The sequence below is a fragment of the Leopardus geoffroyi genome, chromosome B3 (genome assembly GCF_018350155.1).
Source record: "Leopardus geoffroyi isolate Oge1 chromosome B3, O.geoffroyi_Oge1_pat1.0, whole genome shotgun sequence".
Lineage (NCBI taxonomy): Eukaryota > Metazoa > Chordata > Mammalia > Carnivora > Felidae > Leopardus > Leopardus geoffroyi.
Genome location: NC_059337.1, coordinates 29,517,349 through 29,543,729, shown reverse-complemented (window position 1 = coordinate 29,543,729; position 26,381 = coordinate 29,517,349). Strand labels below are relative to the sequence as shown.

The 26,381-nt window shown below is 36.8% G+C and overlaps 1 protein-coding gene across 6 annotated transcripts in view; it reads left to right on the top strand.

Annotated features, from left to right (window-relative positions):
• The window catches only part of SCAPER (S-phase cyclin A associated protein in the ER), a 522,269-nt gene that overhangs the window by 379,325 nt on the left and 116,563 nt on the right, over nucleotides 1-26,381 (top strand). For all 6 annotated transcript variants that reach the window (XM_045448989.1, XM_045448990.1, XM_045448988.1 and 3 more), the window contains one exon: nucleotides 2,052-2,175. In XM_045448989.1, the coding sequence (XP_045304945.1) occupies nucleotides 2,052-2,175 (124 nt within the window). The remainder of the gene's footprint in view (nucleotides 1-2,051; nucleotides 2,176-26,381) is intronic.

Sequence of the window (26,381 nt, the reverse complement as noted above, 5' to 3'; positions counted from 1 at the left end):
CAATGCAATCCCAATCAAAGTTGCACCGGCATTCTTCTCAAAGCTAGAACAAACAATCCTAAAATTTGTATGGAACCACAAAAGACCCTGAATACCCATAGTTAATACTGAAGAAGAAAACCAAAGCGGGAGGCATCACAGTCCCAAATAAAAATTATTTTTATAATTATAAGGACAAGTTATTTTTTAAGTAAAAAGAAAAGGACTATTTTGCAAAATCCAGAGATTTCATCTGGTAAATGAAATGCTAATTTGCATTTGTGAAGGACTTCCTAAGTAGAGACTCCAAACAATGTATTATAAATGGGTTTCATATGGACCAACATTTTTCTGTACAACCTCAGGGATTTAATGAGGCTAGACAGAGGTGAGCTTCCTCCTGGCACCCTGCAGTCTAGAGTCCTTTCATGGTTCATGCCAGTGCACCGTGAAGACATTTGGGAAACAATGTGCTTCATGATTCTGGAAATAATAGCTTTTATAGATGTTTAATTTGAGTCAATTTTTTAACATTTCATTTGTGCCTTATTCATAACAAGAATAATAAGATTAATAATCCTAATAAAGCCTATCACTTATTTTTAACCTTCTGCCAGGCACTTTCCTAAGTACTTTACATCTATTATCTCACTTAATCCTCATAACACTCATGTGGAGTCTAGGTATTATTATCCTGGTTTTATAGGTGAGAAAATGGATGCTAAGATGTACACATATTTTTAGGAAACTATAATTATATAAAGCAAAGTCCAACTATATCAGATAATGGATAATTACAACCGGGGCTCTCTTCAGCATTTCTCTCCCACATGAGACAGAGAGCTTGACTGTTTTGTTCAACTAACTGTGCCTGAAAGATCATAGGAACTTAGATATTTGTTAGATGAACACTCACATGGTGGTTCTTTGACCAGTGGTTCTCAACTTCGGGTGCACATCACAATTGCTCCATAGAGCTTTTGAAACATGCAAATGTCTAGAACTCACCCAACTAGCATCTCCAAGGGAGGAACTCAGGCAGGTATTTATTTTTAAAGATGTGCAGGTGATTCCAGTGCTCAAACTATTGAGCCCCTATTCTAGAGCAGCGGGGACTTGCAAGTACATCTGAATCACTGGCAGAATTGGTTAAAGCACGGATTGCAGGAATCTATCCCCAGAGTTTCTATTTAGTAGGTCTGGGGTGGGGGCCTGAGAATTTGCATTTCTAAGAAGTTCCCAGGTGATATTGATGCTTCTGGTCCTGTAGGATTATTGTCCTGCAGGGTTGGTTGTAAGGGACTAAATCAAAACATTTATATGTAGAATTTAAGCAGGAGATTTAGTCAGGCCAGAATCCACATTGATCACTCAGGCAATGCAGGTTTTAAACACAATCTTCAGAGCACCCGAAGAGTACCCACTGAGTTTGTGGCTCCAGACATTTCTTTGAACAGTGGCATATGAATTTGTTTTATTCCCTAAGAGGAATACATTTCCTCTTAATGTTAACTGATCCTAAGATCAGTTTGACCTGAGACTACTGTGCGGAGCCCATGCCCACTCAGGCGCCAAGCAGGCGTGGTGCTCACTCCCCAGAACCCCGCCACTCTTGTCTCAGAGGGAAAGCCTGTAGTTTCTCCTCATGTGTTCTCCCTTCTTCATTCATCTGCCTTTATCTAGGACCAGGAGGTTTGGGAACAGGAGCTTTGACCCTTCTATTTCTGGACTTTATTCAAAAATGTCTATGTCCCAAAGTTCCTGGGTGATAGATACCTAATTTTAGATTATTAGGACATTATCAGATAGACTAGTAAACACATTTCCATTATCTGCTATACAACTAAGAAATTAGTAAGAGGTAAGTATTAGATACTGACAAACACTAGGCTTTGGATAAATTATAAGCTTTTGTATCTAGCTGATGAGACTTGTACCTGATATTTTGCTTTTTTTTTTTCAGGGTGATTTCCATCCTGTGCCTGTTGCCTTTGTACGATTCATTTTATGTATTTTAAATTGTTTAGAGAAGAGCTGCTCAAGTTTTATAAATGGTGTTTCTCTCCTATTAGGTCTCTCTGCAATGCAATCAATGTTTACAACCTCACCTGCAGTGACTGCTCAGAAAATTGCACCGATGTTCTGTTTAGTAACAAGATTACCTTCTTAATGGACCTCCTGATACACCAGTTGACGGTATGTAATATTAGCATTCTGAGTTAGAAGCAGGTAATAGTCCCTGTGGAGAAAATGAAAAGAATTCAGCTTATTTACCCTCCAGATGAAAAAGTGAAGATGACGGAGAGAGTAAACTGGAGACTAGCAAAGAAACCTCTTAATTTGAAAATCTCATATTGGATTCTCCTCTAAGTTCCAATATTTAATGGATAATATACTTATAACACTTGCCAACTTCACAAATTTACATGGTTAAACTGAGGCTTTAGAATCAGTTGGATTCAAAGCCAAACCTCTGAGCCCACAGGAATGAGGGCTGTAGAAAGGAAGAAAGCTTGGGAAAGCCTTGAAACCTCTCTTGCCAACTCAGTTAAAAGGGTCAGTTTAAAAAGGACTTTTTGATGGCCCTTGATATATACTTTTTTGAATCAAGAAAGTCCTCTGTCAAAAAAGAGTAAACCTGTTACTCTTTTGACGTGAGAACAAGCAGCCAATTGTTGTTCACAGATGTTGAAAGAGGTAGTAAGCTCAGTATAATATCCAAAGGTTTAGGTCTGTCAACTGCAGCCTCCAGAATACAGCCCTGGGGCCAGAAGTTTCCTGGTGAAGTTTCTGAGCCCCTGAGGTATTGGCACAAAATCTCTCTCAAGCTGCAAGTTTACAACACAGGAGATTTATTTTTTAGAACAGATTTGCTTTTACTCAGCACATAGTTCTAATTCTTCTTACACTACATGCCTTTTGCACTATCCCCTCCTCAGTCTGGTTAATTTCTGTACATTCTTCGGACCTTAACTGAAACATAATGGCACCTTCCTCATGAAATCTTCCCCAACCTGACTCTCCCCAAGTACAGGTTAGGAATTTTTTTTATGTGCTCCTAGGCAGTACATCTTTCATAGAACTGATCACATTGAATTGTAATTAACAATTTTTCCATTTCCCCATTAGCCATAGAATCAACAAGGATAGGAGGCAACTTATCACCCTCTCCAGGATCCTAACACAGTGCCTGACACTTAGTAGATTTAGTACATCATTGGTGAATATATGAGCGAACAAGTGAATCCCCACATCTCAAGCTAAGAATCAGAAAGGGAATGATGAGATCCTTACAGGCAGGCATACTGACAATGAGAAGGGATAACAGTGAGAGAGAACAAAGGCACAGACCTAGAACTGTTTACACAGTACAGCAATGGCTATTTACAGTGATGACTAAGGGTCATCATCACTTGAAGGGTAAATTATATTTGGTATTATCTATAAAAGAAGGCATTAAATATGGGTAAGACATTTTAGCCCAAAATCCTACTCAAAATAGTTGAAAGGCAGGGACAAGGAGAAAAGACAGCGTTTGTTATATGGCCTCATATTCTAGACATTTTAATATATATCGCCACATTTAATTTATCTAAACTTAAAGTTAGTATTATTATCCCATTTTACCAGTATGGAAACTTGAATCCCAAAGAGTTTGGCTTGCCCAAGACAGCATAGAAAGTCATGGAGCCAAGAGTCAAATATAGGTCTCTCAAACCCAAATTGAGGGACATTCCACACAGTGACTAACTGCTACTTTTCAAAAGTGTCAATGTCATGAATGACAAGGGAAGAGAGGAGAACTATCACAGATTGGAGGAGGCTAAGAAGATCTGACAAGTAACTGAAATGTGTGATCCTAGACCAGAAAAAGGACATTAGTGGTAAAACTGGGAAATTCAAATAAAGTCTATAGAATGGTTAATTTTATTGACTCAATGTTAATTCCCTGCTTTCAATAATTATAGTATGATTTTGTAAGATGTTAGCAATAGGGGATACAGGGTGAAGAGAACTCACTATTTTTGAAACATATCTGTTAGTTTAAAATTAATTTAAAATAAATTAAAAAAAAATTATAAAAGGGGGCACCTGGGTGGCTCAGTCAGTTGAATATCTGACTTGATCTCAGCTTGGGTCTTGATCTCAGGGTCATGAGTTTGGGCCTCTCATTGGGGTCCACGCTGGGTGTGGAGCCTACTTAAAACAAAACAAAACAAAATAAAACAAAAAAACATGCTTCCCCGCTGTTCCATGTTGTATCATCTGGAAGAATGTATTCTGTGGAACTTTTTCTATGTTGGTAATGGAAGAAAAGACATTAATATGTACTTTGACCAGAACAAATAACAACAGAGATGGCCTTTGAAATGTGAAGGGATGAATAAGATTTACAGACAGGATCTTCCATCTTAGCTCTTCAGTCCTTTCTGTTCAGTCCTTTCTATTCTTACTGAAAAATATCATATGTAGTAGTTTATTATTCTCACACTAAATAAAGTGCCTACTATTTCCACTTACAGAGAAGCACAGAATATAATCTGCACCATCCAGGAAATCCCAGTTTAGGAGTAGGAACAGATAGATAGATTGCATATAGTAAACAGTGTGATGGCAGCATATACAGACTACAGTGGAGCACAGGAAGGTGTTTTATAGCCTGGGACATCACAAAGCAGGGACATTTGAGCTAGACCTTAGCTCCTCATTTACTAAGTGCCTACCATGTGCCAGGAGCTTGTAAGTAGCTTGATCCTCTCCTTCTTCCTTGAATAATATACCCTTGCTTATGACTTCATGGTTTCTTGACACTCAGAAAAGCTTTTAATCTCCTGACCGGTGGATTTCACCACGTTCTGTGTTTAGTTTTCTCAGTTCAGGACTGTAGTCCTGGGACATTTATTTGCCAAATACATTTTATTCCTCCTTTCCTTATACGTGGCACTTCTTGGTTTTTACAGATCTTTTAGGCTGCTTTCAATTCTAATACAGCTGTGACTGAGTTTGTGACAGTTGGCAGAGGAGATTGTGTTTCCTAATTTGGGGAGAAAAGGGATGGAGATGGTTAGGGATGGTGATTTTACATTTCTTGAAATCACTTGAATACGTTTCCATTTTTCTTGATAACTGGTTTTGATAACCATGTAACTGAAATATGGACCACTAACTTGCGGTACCTATTAAGTAATGGAGAGAAAATAATCATCAACACATTTTACAGAAGGATGAGAAAGAAGCTAATTAAGTGAAGTCTGGTGAGATATATAAGACACCTAATAATGAGGCACTTCAACCTTCTTGAGCAAACTGAGATGGTTTAGAAGAAAAAAAATTTTTTTTTGGTCTAGCTGCTTGAAATTTGTTTTAGCACTCTTATATTTTATTTGAACTATGTGCAAAGCACTGTACAGATGCCAGGGTTACAGAGAACATTGGACACAGTTCTTTCATTCCAGAAGCCTACAGTTAAGGAAGAACTTGCACACATAAATACTAAAGAAAGGCTGTGAGAAGTTTGTAATGTAATGAGAGCTACAGAGTATCCTAAGCAGTCTAGAAGAGTACCTGACACATAAGTGGTGCTCCTCAAATATCTGATGAGTGAATGAGTGAATTCTAACTTGGAACATTAAAGAGGTTTAGGGAAGAAATTGGACTTCACTGTGCCTTGAGGAATGGTGGAAATTCCTTTCTAGGTTAGGATTTTTACAGAAGATAAATTAGCACAAGTGGCACGGTAAAGTATACCTTGCAACAGAGATTCTAAGTAGGATTTTTGGGATAAGCTCTTCAGAAGTTTATTTGGAGCCCTGTGAAAACAATACATTTAGATAGACATGATTTAGGTTGAAAGCTAGCATAAATGTATTATATTCCAAGAAGCATGAAAGTTTTAAAATATGTTAAAGCAGATTACTGTCATTCCAGAAGCATGGTTCAACATCTCTGTACCTAAATTTTCCCAGTGCACAGAACAGTGGATCTCTAACTTCAAAATGTCTCCTTGAAGAGACCAAATATGCACATTGGAAGGCAATGAAAAGACCAGTGAAAAGAGAAAGATGGCAGAACAGGAAGTCCTAGCCCTCCTTCCCCCACAGAGACACCAACATAATAGTATATGGACCAAAATACCATTGTGAGAATTCCAGAAGACAGTTAAGTTGTTGAAATACCCCCAGGCAGTCTCAAAGCCAAGAACAGCCACATTGAAATGAATAAGAAGAATGGTTTTACTTTACTTGTGTTTACCCCCTCCCTAAGCCAGCAAAGCTCAGCACTGGCAGACAATACCCCAGTTCATGAGTTCTCTTCTAGGAGGGAGAGGGGAGTAGAGTGTAAGTCTGGCATTTTGGCTTTTTGGAGAGCTTCCCAAGGGTCTTGAACCTGTTTCACCTGACTCAGGGCACTGACAAGGAGCTGGCATATTTTGGATGCCTGGAAGCGCCTGAGAATATGAGAGAGCAGGGCAGCTTGCTGCTGTAGAACCAGAGAACTTAATGTTGCAGACAGACACCAGAGGGAGCAAGAGATTATGATGTCCTGAAAAGAAACCAGCAAAACTCTCTACTTGAGAAATTATACACGCAGGCCCAGAGAAGTCACATCACCCATCAAAAGGTTTCAGAAACCCCTAGATTCTCTAACCAAGGTGACTGGTGTCTTCCTCTCTACAAAGCCAAGATGTAAAGTCTAAAAGAGATGCCTTTTTTTTCCAAATGTACAGATTCCAACACAAAGGTATAAGATACACAAAGAAACAGTGAAATATGGCCTATACAAAAGAACAAGATAAATCTACAGAAACCAGTCTTAAAGAAACAGGTATATGAATTAACTGACAAAGAATTCAAAATAATTATCATAAAGATGTTCAATGAGCTCAAGAAAATGATGCATGAACAAAATGAAAATAAAGAGATAGAAAATATTTTTTTTAAAAAGCCAAGTTTCAGAGCTGAAGAAAACAATAATTGAACTGAAAAATCAGGTAGAGGAGTTCACAAGCAGACTTGATGAAATAGAAGAAAGAATGAGTGAACTTAAAGACAAGTCATCTGAAATTATGCAGTCACAGGGATAAAAAGGAAAAATAATGAAAAATAGTGAAGAATGCCTAGGGGACATATGCAGTACCATCAGACAGACCAATATACACATTATGGTACTCCCAAAAGGAGGAGAGAGAATGGGGCAGAAAGCTGTTTTAAAGAATAATAGCTAAAAATTTCCTTGTCTGGGGAAGGAAATGGACATCCAGATTCAAGAAGTCCCACAGAATCCAACTATAATGAACCCAAAGAAATCCACACAGAGAAACATTATAATCAACTTGTCAAAAGTCAGAGACAAAGAGAATTTTGAAAGCAGTAAGAAGAAAGTGACTTGTCATGTACAAGGGAACCTTTATAAAATCAGTGATTTCTCACCAGAAACCCTGTAGGCTAGAAGGGATGGAAGGATATATTCAAAATGCTAAAAGAAAAAACAATGCCAACCAAGAAAACTATACCCAGTCAAACTATCCTTAAGAAATGAAGAAATTAAAAACTTTCCCAGATAATCAAAACCTAAGAATTCATCACCACTAGCCCTGCCTTACAGAAATTAGAAAGTGAGGGGCACCAGTCTGGCTCAGTCAGTAGAGCATGTAACTCTTGATCTTGGGTTATGAATTTGAACCCCACGTTGGATGTAGAGGTTACTTAAAAATAAAATCTTTTAAAAAAATTTTAAAAAGAAATTGTAAGGTGAGTCCTTCAAGTAGGAGCAAAAAGATGTTAAATGGCAATACAAAAGCATATAAAAGTACAGTTGATCCTTGAACAACATGGGTTTGAACTGCATGGGTCCACTTACATGTGGGTATTTTAAATAAATAAATGTTAATAAATAAATAAATGTAGGTAGGTTAAACTCCCCAATAAAAATGCATACAGTGACTGAATGGATCAAAAAACAAGATCTAACTATATACTGTCTACTCAAATAGACTCAAGAGACTCACTTTAGATTTAAGGACACACATAAGATGAAGGTAAAAATTAAAAAAGATATTCAATGCAATATAAGACTAAATAGGCTTAAAGTGAAAAACTCTCAGATAAAGAAGGATAATTTTCTATAAGACTAAAGAGACTTAAAGTGAAAAACTTAAAGGAGATAAAGAAGGACAGTTTTAAGTTTTCTGGGAAGATACTGTAAATACATAGGCACTCATCAGGGCACCCAAATACAGGAAGCAAACATTGAAAGAATTGAAGGGAGAAAAAGACAGCAACACAATAAAAGTAGGGGATTTCAGTACCCCAGTTTGAATAATGGATAAACATCCAGAAAGAAAACCAATTAGGGAACCAGATGGTTTAAACAACACTGCAGACCAAATGCACCTAACACACATATACCAAATATTTCACCCAACAGCAGCAAAATACACATTTTTCTCAAGCACACACGGGACATTCTCTGGTATAGATCACATATTAGTTCACAAACAAGTCAACAAATCTAAGAATAAGATATGCCTCATCTTTATCCATTCTTTCATCTGTCAATGGATAGTTGGGACTGCTTCCATAATTTGGCTATTGTAAATAATGCTGTAATAAACATGGGGTACATCTATCTTTTTTTATTAGTGTTTTCATATTCTCTGGGTAAATACCCAGTAGTGGAATTACTGGATCATATAGTAGTTCTATTTTTAATTTTTTGATGAACCTCCATACTGTTTTCCATAGTGGCTGTACCAATTTGCATTCCCACCAGCAGTGTACTAAGGTTCCTTTTTCTCCACATCCTTGCTAACATAATGTTTCTTGTGTTTTTGATGCTAGCCATTCTGACAGGTATGAGGTGATATCTCATTGTGGTTTTTATTTTCATTTCCCAGACGTTTAAGGATTTGGAGCATCTTTTCATGTGTCTGTTGTCTATCTGTCTTCTTTAGGGAAATGTCTGTTCACGTTTTCTGCCCATTTTTTAATTGGATTATTTGTTTTTTGAGTATCGAGTTGTTGTTTGAGTGTTGAGTTCTTTATATATTTTGGATACTAACCCTTTATCCAGATATGTCATTTGCAAATATCTTTTTCCATTCAGTAGGTTGTCTTATAGTTTGTTGATTGTTTCCCTTTCCATGCAGAAGCTTTTGAATTTGATTAGTCCCAATAGTTTATTTTTGCTTTTGCTTTCCTTGCCTCAAGAGACAAATCTAGAAAGATGTTGCTACAACTGATGTCAAAGAAATTACTGCCTGTTTTCTTTGAGGATTTTTATGGTTTTAGGTCTCACATTTAAGTCTTTAAGCCATTTTTAGTTTATTTTTGAGTATGGTGTAACAAAGTCGTCCAGTTTTATTCTTTTGCATGTAGCTGTCTAGTTTTCCCGGCACCATTTGTTGAAGAGACTCTCTTTTTCCCATTGCATATTCTTGCCTCCTTTGTCAAAGATTAATTGACCATATAGTTGTGGGTTTATTTCTGGGCTCTCTATTCTGTTCCATTGATCTATGTGTCTGTTTTTGTGCCAATTCCATAATGTTCTGATTACTATAGCTTGGTAGTATATCTGAAAATCTAGGATTGTGATACCTCCAGTTTTGTTCTCCTTTTTCAAGATTGCCTTAGCTATTTGGGGTTTTTTTGTGATTCCATACACATTTTAGGATTATTTGTCCTAGTTATGTGAAAAATGCTGTTGGTATTTTGATAGGGATTCCATTGAATCTGTAGATTGCTTTGGGCAGTAGGGACATTTTAACAATATTTGTTCTCTCAATCCATGAACATCTTTCCACTTGTTTTTGTCTTCAGTTTCTTTCATCATGTTTTATAGTTGTCGGAGTAAAGATCTTTCACCTCCTTGGTTAAGTTTTTTTGACAATTTCTTAAAATAAAACAACACACAGTGAAATTTCTGCATTGAATGACTCTTCCTTTCATGAATGATTTTTTCTTTTACATGTGATGCAATTCAGTAGCATTTTACTCGCAGTACTACTCCTGTCAAAAATGGAGTCAATCCTCTCAAATTTCGCCATTGCTTTCTCAACTAACCTTATGTAATATTCTTAATCTTTTTTTGTCATTTCGACAGTCTTTATAGTCCATCTCAAAAACCTCTTTCTTTGCTCATCCTTAAGAAGCAACACCTCATCAAGTAAAGTTTTGTCACAAGATTGCAGAGTTCAGTCCCATCTTTAGGCTCTACTTCTAGTTGAGTTCTCTTGCTACTTCCACCACATCTGCAGTTACTTCCTCCACTGAAGTCTGAAACCTCTCAAACTCCTCCATGAGAGAACCAGCTTCTTCCAAACTCCTGTTAATGTTGATATTTTGACCTCTTCCCATGAATCACAAATGTTCTTAATGGCATCAAGAATGGTGAATCTTTGGGGTGCCTGGGTGGCTCAGTCAATTAAGTGTCTGACTTCAGCTCGGATCATGATCTCACACTTCGTGAGTTTGAGTCCCCTGTCAGGCTCTGTGCTGACAGCATGGAACCTCAAGCCTGCTTTGGATTCTGTGTCTCCCTCTCTCTCTGTCCCTCCCCCGAACCTCACGCTTTGTGTATGTCTCTCTCTCTCTCTCTCAAAAAATAAATAAACATAAAAAAAATAAAAAGAATGGTGAATCTTTTCTGGAACGTTTTCAGTTTACTTTGTCAAGATCCATTTGTGGCAGCTACAGCCTTACAAGTGTATTTCTTAAGTAAGAAGACTTGAAATTGATAATGACTCCTTAATCAATGGACTACAGAAGGGATGTTTGTTAGCAGGCATGAAAACAAACATTCATCTCATTGTACAGCATCATCAGAACTCTTGGGTGACCAGGACTTTGTTAATAAGCAGTAATATTTGGAAAGAAATATTTTTTCTAAGTGGTAGAAGTTTACAGTAGACTTAAAATATTCAGTAAACCAGGTCATAAACAGATGTGCTGTCATCTAGGCTTTGTTTAGAGAGCAGATGCACAGTAGATTTCGCATAATTCTTAAGGGCCCTAGGATTTTCAGAATGGTAAATACACATTGGCTTCAACATAAAGTTACCAGCTGCATTAGCCCCTAACAGGAGAGTCAGCCTGCACTTTGAAGCTTTGAAGCCAGGCATGGACTACTCTCTAGTTATGAATGTACGAGATGGCATCTTCTTCTAATATAAGGCAGCTTTATTTACACTGAGAAAATCTGCTGTTTAGCATCTCCACCTTCATTAATTATTCTAGCTAGATTTTCTGGGTAACTTACTGCAGCTTCTGTATCAACACCTGCTCTTCATCTTGCCCTTTGATATTATGAAGAAGGTTTCTTTCCTTAAACCTCATGAACCAATCTCTGCTAGATTCAAAGTTTTCTTCTAAACTTTCCTCCCCTCTTGATTTTCATATAGAATTGAAAGGAGTTATGGCCTTGCTCTGGATTAGGTTTTAGCTCAAGGGGATATTGTGGCTAGTTTGATCTTCTATCCAAACAACTAAAACTTTCTCTATATCTGCAGTAAGGCTTGTTCACTGGAGTAGCACTTTAATTTCCATCAAGAAAAAAAAATTCCTTCAAGTACTTTTCCTTTGCGTTCACATCTTGGCTAACTGGTGCAAGAGGCTTAGCTTTTGGTGTATCTTGGCTTTCGACATGCGTTCCTCACTGAGTTTAATCTTTTGTAGCTTTTGATTTAAAGTGGGAGACATGGCACTATTCTTGTTACTTGAACACTTAGAGGCCATTGTATTAATTGGCCTAATTTCAATATTGTGTATCAAGAATAGGGAGGCCCAAGGAAAGGGAGAGAGTTGGGGGAACAGCTGATAGATGGGGCAATCAGAACACACACAGCATTTATCAAGTTCACCATCTTTACATGAGTGCAATTCATGGTGTCCCCAAACAATTACAATGGGGGTAACATCAAAGATCACTGATCACAGATCACCATAAAAAATACAATAATGAAAAAGTTTGAAGTATTTCAAGAATTTCCAAACGTGACACAGAAACATGAAGTAAGCAAATGCTGTTGGAAAAATGGTGCTGATAGACTTGCTCAATGCAGTGTTGCCACAAACCTTCAATTTGTAAAACAATGCACTATCTGTGAAGCACAATTAAATGAGGTATGCCTGCATTTGCACTCTCATGTTTAGTGTAGCATTATTCATAATAGCCAAGAGGTGGAAATAAATATCCATTGACAGATGAATGGATAAAGAAAATATGTATGTATGTGTATGTGTATATATATACATATTATATACACACATATATATATTCATCCATATAATACTATTCATCCATAAAAAAGAAGATGGTCCCGTCTTATGCTACAACATGAGTGAACCTGAGGGCAGTATGCTAAGCAAAATAAGCCAGTCACAAGGAACAAATACTGCATGATTTCACTTATTTGAGATATCTGAAGTAGTCAAACTTGTAAAACAGAGAGTAGAATTGTGGTTGCCAGGAGCTGAGGTGAAGGGAAATGGGAAGCTGATGTTTAATGAGTATTGAGTTTCAGTCATGAGAGATGAAAAAGTTCTGGAGATCTGTTTTACAGCAAATTGTAAGTTTGTGCATATAGTTAATTAGATTGTAATGTACACTTTAAAATTGTTAGAAGGTAAATTTATGTTACATGTTTTTTATCATCAGGAAAGACCAGTGAAAATATTACTGAGTTCTGGGAAAATAGATTAACAGACATTACTTTTGGAAATTGTAAATAGTCTGTATTACAGATGAGCAAATAGAAATGTGGCAAAGAGATCACACAGCTATTCAGTGATAGAACATGACTTGGATCCTAGTCTCTTGAGCCCCTGTCCAGGGTTTCCCTTCCTATAGCCTGAATTGATGTGTACTCACTTTATTGAATTGACAAATGAGACAAAACAACATTTTTGTGACTTTAATTTTATACATGTTTAATATTGGCACCTGGGTAGGATACACTGAAAAAGCATTTAATTAAAAGACTTTTATAATTTCTTGATGTTTCATTGCATTGTAAAAAGCATTAAATATTTTATTAGCATCTTTATTTTTAATTCATAGTGACCTGTTCTTTATTGAATATTTAAAGAATATGCTTATAAATTGTGTGTGTATATTTTCTGGAGCCAAGGAGATTATTAATTAAAAAGTGATGTACAAACCTTAAATAATTGATATGATATAGTTGGATCAAATAGGCTGTGGGTGAGTACTTCAGAAGGTGACAGGAAAGTTCTGTATATAAACAAAATATAAATGCAACCCTACAACAAGGGGATTGTATTTTACTGAGTCATGTGCAAAGCCATGCTGGTGCCTGTTTGATTTTCATTATAGCAGCAAAGGCCTGGAACTAGCATTAACCACATAGTTTTCTTTGTACTAAGGAGCCAGAACATGGACTCCATAGTTAATTATATGGGATTAGAAATCCTTCAACCCTCCACAGGTAATAGTACTCTTCCTGATGCCAATTGCAACCTGTTACCTCCTTTCACTATGTGGCACTTACTCAAGCTGTCAAGGACAACCTGCCCTTTTCTTCATCAGTAATGTGAAGTCTGTGTCTTATAGGACACGTATTGATACAGAGAATGTCATATTGACACAGAGAATATCAGAAGCAGAAAGGAGGCCTTCATAGTATCTGGTGTAGTTCAGTCCTTTTGTTTTATAAACAACAGCAGTGGAACTCAGAAGAGGAAAGGGGTGGAAGGTGTGTGGAGTGGAGTACTTGCCAGAAGTTTCACTGCCTGTTACCAGTAGGACTATGATTAAAATTCAGGTCTCCTAAATCCCAACCTAGATTCTTTCCACTCTGTTACTTGACATGCTGCTAATTTAAGTTTGGCAAGAACAGTTAAGTGATGTTATGACTGTTGTAGAAACTTTACCCTCAAAGCTGCATTCAGAATTGATCTAGTGAATTAAAAATAATGGGCCAGATTATAACTTTAATTGCCCTTCCACTGCATTCGTATGAAGTTCTATCATCACCATCATTATTACTATAACCTAAAATCACTAACTGACTGCTTGAGGGAAAAATTGACACATCCAGCATCATAGCAGAGATTTCATCACACCGTTTTCAAATGGCAGGTAAAGCAAACAATTATTAAATGTGTAAAAAGTTTGAATGAAACAATTAACAAACTTGGTTTAACACACATGGAACCTTATGTGCAGTATTGGAAATATACATTCTTTATAAGAACACATGGAAAATTTACAAGAAATGACTGTGCAGTAGGCCATAGAGCAAGTCTTAACAAATGTGAAAGAATCAGTTATCACATGAATGATCCAGTTCTGCTTTAGGTTTGACTGAATAAGCTCTTATCAAACTGACCCTCCTGTAGATAACAAGTATACACTCTGGGTAAAGTATAAAAAAACAAATACCTAAAGACACTAGAGACCATTCAAAAGCTGACACATTCTGATTGGAATAGACACTTGGAAGAAGAGAATGGCATGGTGTGTGTGTCCTGGTTTATGGCTTTTTAGTCTGAGGGTAGGGCATAGATGGTACCACAGGCAATGACTAGAATTACCATAGAAAATCCACAGTCTTTCTGGCCTGAAGAACTAGAGGACAGATTTCGGGGTAAAAACAACTGCTAGAATGTGAGGATGAGGTTCAGAAAGGAGAGAGCCAGAAGGTGGGGTCCCCTTTCAGACAATTAAATAATGTCTGAATGATCCTTGTACCATACATGTGTGGGATAGACTCAACTAAAGACAAAAGAACTAGAGTGAGGTTTTGGGTTCTCTCCACAAATAGAGTTTTACAGTTTGTGTCTAACAAAGTCAAATGCCTGCTTTAAAAAAAAAAAAAAATCAAACTAGGGATGCTTGTGTAGCTCAGTTAAGTGTCCGACTTCAGCTCAGGTCATGATCTCATGGCTCATGAGTTTGAACCCAGCATCAGGCTCTGTGCTGACAGCTCAGAGCCTGGAGCCTGCTTCAGATTCTGTCTCCATCACTCTCTGCCCCTCCCCTGCTTGTGTGTGTTCTCTCAAATATAAATAAACATTAAAAAACTTTTTTTTCAAAATCAAACTAAAAAATACAATGACAGATTTTAAAAATTCACTGAATAATAAATAAGATGGAATGGTGATAAGTAGAAAAAAAGTCACCTTTATTTTTTAATATAATTCACTATATATACAAAAAAAATCACCTTTAGACAAATACCACAGTAATAATTATTGCAAGAGAGAATCATTAATGAATAAAAACTAGTGAGCAAAAGTATGATGAGCCTCAGATTCAGAGCCTCAGAATAACTCCCCACAAGATAACTTAATTACAAAAAGGGAAAATAGAAACTTTATAATAAAGAACTTGGTAGATAGTACTTTAACCATGTGATCAAAGCTAGCATAGCAACATCATTTACCCTCTGTTATTATGTACGTAGAAGTTCACAGCATTACTTTTGTGGTATTCTTGTCAAAAATGCACAAACATCACTTAATCACAAAAAAACATCAGACAGATCCAAATTGAAGGTGGCCTACAAAATAATGGGCCAAAATGCAAAAACTGAAAAACTCACATATGAGAGGAAACTAGAGAGATGTGACAGCTAAACTTACTGTGGAATCCTGAATTGGAACCTGGGGCCCAAAACAAGGACACTAGTGAGAAAACTGTCAAAATTCTAATAAGGTCTATAAATTAAGCTCATTGTTTTATACCAGTGTTAATTTTTTGGGTTTGGTAATTATGTAATAGTTGTGTAGCATGTTAACATTAGGGAAAGCTGGGAGAATTGTAAAATTATTTACAAAATAAGTTTAAATTTTTAAGAACAATTTACTAGGGGGCTTGAGGAGCCCTAAGGAGGTGACCAGGGACACTGGCTATTATCGAAAAGACAAAAAATGGGTTACCTGGGTGGCTCAGTCAGTTAAGCTTCTAACTCTTGATTTCGACTCAGGTCATGATCATAGGGTAGTGGGATCAAGCCCTACGTTGGGATCTGCACTGAGCATGGAACCTGCTTGAGATTCTTTCTGGCTCTTGCTCTCCTTTGCCACCCCCCTAATCCCACTCTCTCCCTCTCTCTCTTGAAAAGAAAAAAAATAACAACTGTTGGTGTGGATGTGGAAATGAGAATTCTCAGGCACTGTTGGTAGAAATGCCAGTTGGTGTAGCCAGTATGGACAACCACATAGAGATTCGTCAAAAAGTAAAAATAGAATTACTGTATGATTCAGCAATTCCACTTTCTGGGTATTTATGTGAAGCAAATGAGAACACTAATTTGAAAAGATATGTGTACTCCCATGTTTATTGCAGGATTATTACAATAGCCAAAATATAGAAACACCCTAAATGTCCATCTGTAGATGAATGAATAAAGAAGATGTGAGATACACACACACAGGAGTATTATTTATTCATAAAAAAGAATGAAATTTTGCCATTTGTGACAACCTGGATGGACTTAGAGGGTATTATGCTATGTGAAATAAATCAGACTGAGAAAGACAAATACTGTATGATTTCACTTATATGTAGTATTGAAAAAAGATAAGAGAAACAGATGCATGGATAAGAAAATAAACTGTGGGGCGCCTGGGTGGCGCAGTCGGTTAAGCGTCCGACTTCAGCCAGGTCACGATCTCGCGGTCCGTGAGTTCGAGCCCCGCATCGGGCTCTGGGCTGATGGCTCAGAGCCTGGAGCCTGTTTCCGATTCTGTGTCTCCCTCTCTCTCTGCCCCTCCCCCGTTCATGCTCTGTCTCTCTCTGTCCCAAAAATAAATAAACGTTGAAAAAAAAAATTTAAAAAAAAAAAAAAAAAAAAAAAAAAAAAAGAAAATAAACTGGTCATTACCAGAAAGGATGGGAGTGGAAGGACAGGAAAAATAGGTGAAGGGGTTGAGGGACAAACTTTCAGTTATAAAATGAATAAGCCATGGACATGTAATGTACAGCATAGGGAATGTAGTCAATAAAATTGTGATAACTTTGTATGGTGATGAGTGGTAACTAGACCTATTGTGATCATTTCATAATGTATAAAAATATTGAATCACTATCTTGTAAAATTGAAACTAATATGATATGTGTGTCAATTATATGTGTGTGTGTGTGTATATATATATATATATATATATATATATATATTTTTTTTTTTTTTTTTTTTTTTTTTTTTTTTGCCAGTCAGCCTTTCTTTATTGGTGAGCAGGTGGAGTAGTGGGCAAGTCAGGTTGCTGGGGAGCAGTTGGGGAGGAGTTATGCAGTTGCTATCACTGCAGTCCCTGCAGCCATGGTCACCACACCACTCCCAAACAACTGGGTGTGTAGACAGTAGGAACAGTGAGGGGCCCACAGGGCCCACCAGCAGCCACATAGTCCAACCTGTCTCCACACATGACACAGACCTGAGGCAACCTGCCAGCACTACCTTCAGACAGGCAGCATACTTGCACCATGCATGACCTGTGACCTTCCACAAAGGTTCCCAGCAAGACCCAGCAGCCTCAGGAGGTAGAGTCCCAGTCAAAGGGCAGTCTGCTCTTCACAACCCCCACAAAGGGCTAGGATGACAAATGCCCAAGGGACACCAAGGGGATGGGTTGGGGGTCAGCTGGGGACAGGCAGGAGACAGTTGGGGGACAGGAGAGACAGGTGGGGGGGAATGGGCAGAAGCCAGCAGGAGTCTCACAGGAAGCTCATGGCTCCCCTGAGACATTCACAAAATGTTTCAAAAGAAAAAATGAAACCCCTAAGGAATGGAATTCTACATGTAGAAAACCATAGTTAAGTTTAAAAAAGGAAAGAAACGTGTGATCTGACCCACAGCATGGCTAGCTTTCGTGGGGCGGATCTCCTTTAAGAGGAGAGAATGTGGCATCTGCAAACACCAGAGCGAACTGTGCTGGACAGAGGCTGGAGGCCTCAGTTGCCTTTCCACTGGCGAATGTTCTCACTTTTGTCGTTCACGTGCCTGCTGCTCTTCAGAGAAGCGGAGCCTGTGTCCTTGTTATCCAGGATCTCGTCCAGCCTCCACCACTTCTCATAGATGAACATGGCAGTGACCAGCACTAGTACCTCGGCTATACTGCCCACGAAGGGCCAGAGGGCAGCAAAGCAGTTTCACACATGAAGCATGATGATGGCCTGGCTGCTGATGCCTTCCAAATTGGTGCCATTGCAGGCATACTGGCATGGTCTTCCTCCAGATTCAGGTTCCAGGTGTGCAGCTCCCCGCAATCTTGTTCTCCAAGGACACCGTGAAGAACTTGCTCTGGGAGCTGTTGCTGATGACCTGGTCCCAAGAGCTTCCATCTTGTACCACACCCAGTCGCTGACCAGGGAAAAGGAATCCAACTTGCAGCCCCAGCACACCCCTCAGTAGTGTGCTCTGACTTCTTTATAGCCTTGATGTTGAGGAGTCCCTTCACTTTAATACTGGTTTCGCCTGCATGCTCTGGGAGGAAGATGCACAAGTACTCACCAGGGTGGTCATCCAAGCCCATCTCGTGTTTCATCTTCAAGTCTTCCTTCAGCATCTTGCCCCCCTTCACCCAGCTGTAGCTGACGATGTCAGTGGTGTGTTTTGGAGCTGATATCATCTACGGAAGTCCAGATCCTGCTCCCTGCCCCAGAGCAGCTTTTGGTGCTCACTAGCGCCAGTACCACAAGCTGCCATGCTGCCATGTCGCCACCATTGGTGCTGTCCCCTATACTTCAGTTTTTAAAAAGAGTGGAAGTAGCAGAAGGAATTGTTGAACTTGAAATTGTATCAATAGGAATTACCCAATCTGAAGAATGGGGAAGCGGGGGTGGGGAGGTGGCAACAAAGAAGAAAAGGAGAAGGAACAGAATGTCAGGGACTTGTTAGACAATATCGACCTGTAATATACATGTTTGTTATTGGATGGAAGGAAAATAGAGAATGAGGCATTAAAATATTTTGAAAAAATAATGACTAAAATTTTTCCAGATTTCTGAAAGACATAAATATGCAGAGTAAGGAAGCTCAGCAAACCCCCAAAAGAATAAATACAAAGACAATAATGCCTAGATTAGTCATAGTCAGACTGCTAAAAATCAAATACAAAGAGAAAATTTTGAAAATAGCCACATTGCATAAGGCAAATCATGATTCAAATAGAGTCTGATATATCAACAAAGTCTGGAAACCCTTGACCATCTTTAGAAAAAACATCAATCCAGAATTCTGTATCTAGGGGGGAAAACCCTTTAAGAATAAAGGTTAAATAAATACATCTGCATATTACAAAACAGATGCCTAAGAGAATCTGTTGACAACAGGTTTGCACTACTAAAAGTGTCAAAGAAGTTTCAGGTTGAAGGGAAATGATAACCTGTGAAAATTTTCACCTTTAAGACAGAATGAAGAGCACTGGAAATGAACACTTTTTCCTCTTTATTTCTTTAACAAAATTAAAAAGTATTATGTGATGGCTTAAAGCAAAAATTTTAGCATTGTCTTGTAGGGTTGCAACATATATGGGTGTACTACATATGATAACTATACTATAAAGGATGGGGAGGACAGAAAATGAGCCTGTAAGGGTACAACAGTTCCACATCTTACACAAAGTGGTAAGTTCAGCTCTCAGTAGACTGTGAAGTTAAGATTGTATGTTATAATCCCTTAGAGCAACTACTAGCAAATAGCTTAGAAACCAACATGTAACCAAGAAACAGACTCTTAACTATAGAGAACAAACTGATGTTACCAGAGGGGAGGTGGTTGAGGGGATGGGTTAAATAGGTGATAGAGATTAAGGAGGGCACTTGTGATGAGCACTGGATATTGTATGGGAGTATTGAATCACTAGATTGTACACATGAAAGTAATATTGCACTGTATGTTAACTAACTGGAATTTAAATAAAAACTTTTTTTAATTAGGGGGCAATATATATGTGTGTGAGTTTGAAATATTTCAAAAGAAGGAAGGAAAGGAACAGGAGAACAAAACAGGGACAAACAGAAAACAATAGATATAAACCAAATATATCAATACTTACATTAAATGAAATGTGCAAAACCCTCCAGTTACTAGGCATAAATTGTCAGGATAAAAGGAAGGACTCAACTATAATACTACCAATGTGAAATACATTTAAAATATAAAGACACACAACCTACATAAATATAAGTTGGAAGTAAACGGATGAAAAAAGACTCAACTAGTAAGCATTGAAAGCTAAAGTGGCTATATTAATATCAAATGAAGAGAAGTTTAATATATAACTGTTAGGAGATATAAAAGGGGACACTGCATCTTGATAAAAGATCACATCAGTTAGTGGAAAGATAAAACAATCATAAATGTGAGTGATAACATAGTAACAGAGTCTCAAAATACATGAAGCAAATGTTAACAAAATTAAAGGGGGAAAGTAATTCCATTCTAATACATGGATGTTTTAATACCCTTCAGTAACTGATAAAACATCTTGACTAGTAATGTCAGTTAAGATGTTACTACCTTGATCAAACAGATATTTATACATCACTGTATCCAAAAACTGCAGAATACATACATTCTTTTCTAGCATGCATAGTATGTTTAAAATAGACTATGTGCTAGACCATAAAGCAATCTTAGTAAATTTAAAGAGACTGAAATCAAAGTATGTTCTCTGACCACAATGGAATAAAATTAGAAATCAATACCATATCTACAAAATGAAAAGGAAAATTATAAATAATTTTGAACTGACAATAATTAAAGTGTAGCATATCCAAAAACAATGCTTAAAGGGATGTTGATAGCTTTAAATATGAGTATTATGCAATTTGCCCTGAATGTAATTCAGTTAAAGTAGAAATCAATAGTCATAGAATAAATCACAAATTTTTAAATTTAAAATAGAACAGTAATGAAAATACTATATATCAAAGCTTGGGGGATGCAGTTAAAGCAAAATTGTAAGAAAAATATATAGCCTTAAGTGCTTGTATTTGAAAAGAATAAGGTATATGGCTAGTCAAGTATCTATAACCTAAGAATCATAGAAAAACACCAGCCAAATTGATCTACAGAGAGAAGGGAAATTATAATAAAGATAATTAGAAAACAAAAATTGGAGAGTATCAATAAAGCAAAAATTAGTTATCCACAAAAACTAATAAAATAGAAAAACTTCTGATCAAGAAAAAATGAGGCAAAAATAATATAAAGAATAAAAAAGGAAAATTAACTACAGATTGAAGAGGAATTTAAAAGTTGAAGCTACTTTGAATAACTTTATACCAGTGCATTTAAAAGCTTAAGTAAACTAGCTCAACAAGAAATAGAAAGCCTGATGAGGCAGGTTCAGTTGAAAAAGTGTACAACTCGATCTCAGGGCCATGAGTTTGAGCCCCACATTGGGTGTAGAGATTACTAAAAAAAGAGAAACAAGGAAGGAAGGGAGAGAGAGAGAGAAAAAAAAGCCTGAATAGTTCCTTAACCATTAAGAAGTTGAATTGGTTATTTACAATCTTTCCATAAAGAAAACACAAGACTGGGGCGCCTGGGTGGCGCAGTCGGTTAAGCGTCCGACTTCAGCCAGGTCACAATCTCGCGGTCCGTGAGTTCGAGCCCCGTGTCGGGCTCTGGGCTGATGGCTCAGAGCCTGGAGCCTGTTTCCGATTCTGTGTCTCCCTCTCTCTCTGCCCCTCCCCCGTTCATGCTGTCTCTCTCTGTCCCAAAAATAAATAAACGTTGAAAAAAAAAATTAAAAAAAAAAAAAAAGAAAACACAAGACCTAGATGATTTTACAGCCAACTTCTAGCATATACTCAAGGAATAAATTATTCCATTCTTAAAATATTCCAGAAAGAGAAAAAGTGGGACTACATCCCAATTCATTCTTTGAGGCCAGTACAACATTGGTAACAAAACAAGACAAGTATGGTGTAAGAAAAAAAAAGTGTAGGCCAGTCTTTCTCATGAACTGAAAAGCAGAAAGTTCTAAAAATATTAGTAAACTTCAGTAAATTAAATTCACTTTTTTTTTTTTACTTCCAGAGTAATTAACATGCAGTGTTATATTAGTTTCAGGTGTACAATATTGTGATTCAGCAAGTCTACATATTATTTAATGCTCATCACTACAAGTGTACTTCACATATTTCAGCCTTCCCCCGACCTGCCTCCCCATCAGTTTGTTCGCTGTATTTAAGAATTTGATTTTTGTTTGTCTCTTTTTTTCTTGTTACTTTTGTTTCTTAAATTCCACAGGAGTGAAATCATACGATATTTGTCTTTGGCTGACTTATTTCATTTAGCATAATACTCTTTATATCCATGTTGTTGCAAATGGCAAGATTTCGTTCTTCTTTATAGCTAATATTCCATTGTGTGTGTATATAAAATATATGTATTATATATAGTGTATATATATATATAAATTAGAAATTAAACAATAAATATTTGTTTTATTGATATACTAGGCTTAGACATGTATTCAACAATCAAGCCTAATAATAGCACTATGGTCAGACTATAAGCCTACTTTTCCAAGTAATCATTTTATAATTTGTTGAGCAAACGAGGGACCAAATGTCTGTCACCTACCTGTGTGATCTTTTTATATAAATACTGCTAGTAAGTCCCATTTGGAACAGTTGAAAATCTTTTAGCAAAAGCTTTCAAGATAAGCCCATAAACTCAGTTTAAATTTCACAAGATAGGGGCACCTGGGTGGCTCAATTGGTTGAGTGTCTGACTCCGGCTTAGGTCATGATCTTATGGCTCATGGGTTTGAGCCCCGCTTCAGGCTTTCTGCTGTCAGCACAGAACCCACTTCAGATCCTCTGTACCCCTCTCTTTCTCCCTCCACCACTCACGCTATCTGTCTCTCTCAAAACTAAATAAGCATTAAGAAAAATTATATTTATATTATATAAATGTATTAAATATTAAAAATATAATATAAAAATATTTAATATATATTAAAATACATAAATATTATATAAAAACTATTCTATTATAATTTACATACATACACATGTGTACATTCACATACATACATACCACATCTTCTTTTTCTGTTCATCTATCAATGGACAGTTGAGCTGCTTCCATAACTTGGCTGTGGTAAATAATGCTGCAGTAAACATAGGGGTGCATCTATCTTTTCCATTAGTGTTTTCATATTCTTTGGGTAAATATCCAGTAGTGGAATTACTATATCATATCATAGTTCTGTTTTTAATTTTTTAAGAAACCTCCAAACTGTTTTCCACAATGGCTGCACCAATTTGCATTCCCATCAACAGTGCACGAGGATTCCTTTTTCTCCACATCCTTGCCAGCATGATGTTTCTTGTGTTTTTGGTGTTAGCCATTCTGACAGGTGTGAGGTGATATCTCATTGTGGTTTTGATTTGCATTTCCCTGATAATGAGTGATGTGGAGCATCTTTTCATGTATCTGTTCACATTCATCTGAATGTCTTCTTTGGAGAAATGTCTGTTCATGTCTTCTGCCCATTTTTTAATTGGGTTATTTGTTTCTTGGGTGTTGAGTTGTATAAGTTCTTTATATATTTTTGATACTAACCCTTTATCAGATATGTCATTTGCAAATATCTTCTCCCATTCAGTAGGTTGTCTTGTAGTTTTGTTGATTGTTTCCCTTTCTGAGAAGAAGCTTTTAAATTTGATGTAGTCCCAGTAGTTTATTTTAGCTTTTGTTTCCCTTGCTTTAGGAGACTTATCTAGAAAAATGTTGCTATGGCCAATGTCAGCGAAATTACCTCCTGTGGTCTCTTCTTGGATTTTTATGGCTTCAGGTCTCACATTTAGGTCTTTAATCCATTTGGAGTTTATTTTTCAGTATGGTGTAAGAAAGTTGTCCAGTTTTATTCTTTTGCACGTAGCTGTCCAGTTTTCCTAGCGCCATTTGTTGAAGAGACTCTTTTTCCCATTGCATATTCTTGCCTCCTTTGTTGAAGATCAGTTGATCATAGATTTATTTTCGGGATCCCTGTTCTCTTCTATTGATCTATGAGGATCATAGATCTATTTCTGTGCCAACTGCATACAGTTCTGATTTCTACAGCTTTGAAGTATATCTTGAAATCTGGGATTATGATACCTCCGGTTTTGTTCTTTTTCAAGATTGCTTTGAGTACATGGGGTCTTTTGTAGTTCCCTACACATTTTAGGATTATTTGTTCTAGTTATGTGAGAAATGCTGTCAGTATTTTCATAGGGATTGTATTAAATCTGTAGATTGCTTTGGGTAATATTGACATTTAACAGTATTTGTTCTCTCAATCCGTGAGCATGGAATTTCTTTCCATTTGTTTGTGTCATCTTCAATTCCTTTCATCAGTGTTTTATACTTTTTAGAGTACAGGTTTTTTACATCATTGATCAAGTTTATTCCTAGATATTTTAGTATTTTGGGTGAAATTTTAAAGATTTGTTTTCTTAATTTCTCTTTTTACTACTTCAGTATCAGTGTATAGAAATGCAATGGATTTTTGCATATTGGTTTTGTATCCTATGACCTTACTGAATTCATTTATCAGTTCTAAGTTTTTTGGTGGAGTCTTTAGGGTTTTCTATATAGAGTATCATGTCATCGGCAAATAGTAAAAATTCTACTTCTTTCTTCCCAGTTTGGATGCGTTTTATTGCCTTTTCTTGACCAATCGCTGTGACTCAGACTTTCCAGTACTATCTTGAGTAAAAGTGTTGAGAGTGGACATCCTTGTCTTGTTCCTGATCTGAAGGGAAAAGCTTAGTTTTTCACCATTGAGTATGATGTTAGCTGTGGGTTTTTCATAGATGTCCTTTATTATGTTGAGGTATGTTCCCTGTAAACCCCTTAAGAGTTTTTATCATAAATGCATGTTGTACTGCGTCAAATGCTTTTTCTACAATTGTTGAAATGATCATATGGTTTTCATTTATACTTTCTCTTGTTAATTTGATGTATCACCTTGATTGATTTGCAAACATTGAACCATGCTTATATCCCAGGAGTAAATCCCACTTGATCGTGGTGAATGATTTTTCTAATGTATTGCTGGATTCGCTAATATTTTTTTTTTTGGATTTTTGCATGTGTGTTCATCAGAGATATTGGCCTGTAGTTCTATTTTTTTTTTTTTTTTGTCTTGTCTGTATCCTGTTTTGGTTTCAAGGTAAGGCAGGCCTCATAAAATGAATTTTGAAGCTTTTCTTTCTCTTAGAAGAATAGGTATTAACTCTTCTTCAAATGTTTGATAGAATTCACCTGTGAAGCCATCTGGGTTGGACTTTTGTTTGTTGGGAGTTTTTTGATTACTGATTCATTTTCATCACTGGTAATTGTTCTGTTCAAATTTTCTATTTCTTCCTGATTCAGTTTTCGACAGGCTATCTGTTTCCAGGAATTTATTCATTTCTTCTAGGTTGTCCAATTTGCTGGCCAACCATAATTATTTTCCTAATATTCTTTTAAAATCCTTTGTATTTCTGTGGTGTCAGTTGTTTCTTTTTCATTTCTGAGTTTGAGTTCTCTCTCTCTCTCTCCCTCTCTCTCTCTTTATCTCTCTCCCCACGTCTCTCTCTTATGAGTCTGGCTAAAGGTTTATCAATTTTGTTCTTTTCAAAGAACCAGCTTCTGGTTTCATTTATGTTTTGTATTTTTCTTTAGTCTCTATTTCATTTATTTCTTTCAAATCTTTATTATATCCTTTCTTATACATTTTGGGAGTTTTGTTTGTTCTTTTTCTAGCTCCTTTAGCCGTAAGCTTATGTTGTTTATTTGAGATTTTTCTTGCTTCTTGAGGCATACCTGTATTGCTATAAACTTCCCTCTTAGAACAGCTTTTGCTGCATCCTCAAAAGTTTGGAGCATTGCATTTTCATTTTCATTTGTCTCTATGTATTTTTTTATTTCTTTTTTGATTTCTTTCTTGGCTCATTCATTATTTAGTAGCATGTTATTTAACCTTAATGTGTTTATGCACTTTCCAGATTTTTTCTTGTGGTTGACTTCTAGTTTCATAGCGTTGTGGCCAGAAAAGATAGCTTCAATTTTTTTTTTTAAGTTTATTTTAACAGAGAAAGGGAGCATGGACATAGAGGCAGAGAAAGAGAGAGAGAATGAATCCCAGGCAGGCTCTGTGCTGAGCATGGACGTGGGGCTCAGTCCCATGACAGTGAGATCATGACCTGAGCTGATATCAAGACTCAGACGCTCGATCGACTGAGCCACCTAGGTGCCTGACTTCAATCTTTTTGAATTTGTTGAGACTTATTTTGTGGCGTAACATGTGATCTATTCTGGAGAATATTCCATGTGCACATGAAAAGAACGTGTATTCTGTTTTAGGATATGATGTTCTACATATACCTGATAGATCCATCTGGTCCAGTGTGTCATTCATTCAGAGCTATTGTTTTCTTGTTAATGTTCTGTC